The sequence below is a fragment of the Pteropus vampyrus genome, unplaced genomic scaffold, assembly GCF_000151845.1.
Source record: "Pteropus vampyrus isolate Shadow unplaced genomic scaffold, Pvam_2.0 Scaffold1000002936, whole genome shotgun sequence".
Taxonomy (NCBI): domain Eukaryota; kingdom Metazoa; phylum Chordata; class Mammalia; order Chiroptera; family Pteropodidae; genus Pteropus; species Pteropus vampyrus.
In genome coordinates, this window is record NW_011917338.1 from 1 (window position 1) to 2547 (window position 2547).

The 2547-nt window shown below is 67.2% G+C and overlaps 1 protein-coding gene across 1 annotated transcript; it reads right to left on the reverse strand.

Annotated features, from left to right (window-relative positions):
- Positions 1–3: 3 nt before the first annotated feature.
- LOC105311291 (phospholipid-transporting ATPase ID-like) lies at positions 4–2421 on the reverse strand (the record flags this gene model as incomplete). Its single annotated transcript, XM_011387277.1, has 9 exons — positions 4–140; positions 262–445; positions 606–750; positions 835–940; positions 1039–1150; positions 1231–1395; positions 1489–1604; positions 1945–2133; positions 2256–2421. Coding segments are annotated over 9 exons (1320 nt in total), but the record flags the coding sequence as incomplete, so codon positions are not given.
- Between the last annotated feature and the right edge of the window lie 126 nt (positions 2422–2547).

Here is a 2547-nt window from a genome sequence, read left to right on the forward strand (position 1 = left end):
CTTGCACATGCGCAGGTAGGACCAGCGGCCGTGCACCAGCAGGAGGCGCTGCAGGAACTTGAACTGGGAGAAGGAGTAGTCGGAGGCCAGGACCGCCTGGATCCCCTCCTGCCCGCTGATGCCCACGCCGATGTGAGCTGCTGCAGGGACGGGAGTGCGAGCAGGAAGGCGCATCAGCGCCCCCGCCCCACACGCCCCTGCGCGCCTGCCCGCCCCAGGCCCCCAGCCCGTCGCCGTCCGCCCCCTGCGCGGCCCACTCACTTTTGATCATGCTGACGTCATTGGCCCCGTCGCCGATGGCGAGCGTCACGGCCTTCCTGTGCTTCTTGACCAGCTCCACCACTTGTGCCTTCTGCAAGGGGGTCACCCGGCAGCAGATGACGGCTTTGCAGGCGCAGGCCGTCTCCAGGAACTCCAGCTCCATGTCTGCCTCCAACGCGTGGGCCTGCGGCACACGAGAGCCGACACGTGGGAGTCGGCGCCGCCCAGGCCCTCAGGGACCCAGCGCCTCCGAAGCCGCGGGGACGAGGCGAGACGCGAAAGCCACACGCAGAGAGAGAAGCGCTCGCAGAAAGACAGGGCTGCGCCGAGGACGGAGCACCCACCAGGCTGTGCCCGCTGATCACCAGGCCGTAGTCCCCGGCGATGGCCTCCAGGACGGAGGTGAGCTTGGCCGAAGGAACTTTCTCCTGGTAGGTGAAGCCGTTGCCGACGGCGCGAGACAGGGCCGTCATCTTCTCCCGGGCTTTCCTGGCGGGGAGGAGACTGCGGTCCCCCAGCGCAGGAGCAGGGCCCCGGGCTCCGGAAGCCCCCCAACCACCCCGGCCTGCTCACCTGAGCTCCTCCCGCACCTCCAGGACCGTGTGGCCGGTGACGATGAACACCTCCGTCATGTCGTCCGTCAGCATCTTGCACGAGTAGCCGATGTTCACAGCCGTCTCTACCGAGAGAGGACGCGGAGCCGTGAGCCGTGAGCAGGCCCCCAACCGGGTCGGCACGCGCTCTGCCCCACGTCCTCACCCTGTCAGCCTCTCTCACCTTGCTTGTCTCCGGTCAGCACCCAGATCTTGATGTTGGCCAGCGTCAGGAGGGCGATGGTCTCCGGCACCCCTTGCTGAAGCTTGTCCTCGATGGCCGTGGCGCCCAGCAGCTGGAATACCACAAGCGTCCCTGGCATGAGCCCCAGGCACGCGCCCTCCCCGCCCTGCCCAGCCGGGGCCCGTCCCATACCATCATGTCATTCTCCATCTCCTCGTAGACGCTGGCCAGCCGGTCCTCCCGACTGTCCTGGGCCAGGCTGGCTTGGAGTCGCCGGCCCGCCCACTCCTCGTAGTCTTCCTCCCCCAGGTCCTTGTAGGCCAGCACCAGGGTCCTGAGCCCCTCCCCCGCATACTCCTGGAGGCACAGCCAAGAAAGTCACCCCTCCCCACTCCCAACCACGAGGGGCAGAACCGCAGCCCCCCACCCCACCCTCTGCCCTACACCCACATTCAGGTGGTCGGTGGTGGCGTTGAGCAGCTCCGGGGTCGAGTGGTGGATTCTGTCCAGCAGGATGGTGTCAGCTCCTTTGCAGTAAAGCCGGATCTTCCCCTCTGGATTACGTACTGGGGGGGCGGGGGGAGCCCAGAGGGATTCAGGCCTGCGAAGAGCCCAACCTCGACCCTTTGGCAGGGTCGCCCCACATGCCCCACCCACTCTGGACCGTTGGTCTGCCCCGAGCCCCCCGCACCCGCTCCGGCCTCCCCGATGACCGACGTCCGCACCCCGAGCCCCCCGCACCCGCTCCGGCCTCCCTGATGACCGACATCCGCACCCTGACCCCCATGCACCCGCTCTGGCCTCCCCAATGACCGATGTCTGCACCCCGACCCCTCCGCACCCGCTCCGGCCTCCCCGATGACCGACGTCCGCACCCCGAGTCCCCCGCACCCGCTCCGGCCTCACCGATGACCGACATCCGCTTGCGCGTGTTGTTGAAGTCCAGAATGGCCAGCAGCTGGTAAGTGACGGCCGTGCCCATCTCACAGACGGTGATGGTTTTGGGGGTACGAGAGCGGAACACAAAGCCAAAGTTCCTGGCTGCGGTGACCAAGGCCCCCTCATCTGGGGACTGGGCTTTGTAGTACAGCTCCCCTGGGTGGGGAGGGAGAACACACAGGGCATAAGTGGCCACCCTCCTGGCCACGAGCCCCACCCAGGAAGCCCCAGGCCGGTGAGGGGAAGGTGGGGAGGGCGCAGGCCCGCTGCGTGCTCACCCTCATTCTTTTCCTCGGACATGACGGTGTGACACAGGGAGAGGAGGCGGAAGAACTCGTGCGTGTGGGGGTCCCCCGTCTTGACGGCCTCCAAGAGGGTGGGGTCCCAGAATAAGAACTTCTTGTCGGCCAGAGGATTTAAAAACATCTCTACGGGCTCAGGCCTCTGGGGCAGGTAAGAGGGCAATGAGCCGGGAGTGGGTCGGCAGGGTGCACACCCCGGGGAGGGGTCCGGCGCGTCCCCACCCCCCGCTGAGGCAGCTCCTGGACCTCGAAATCCCGCTGCTGCGTT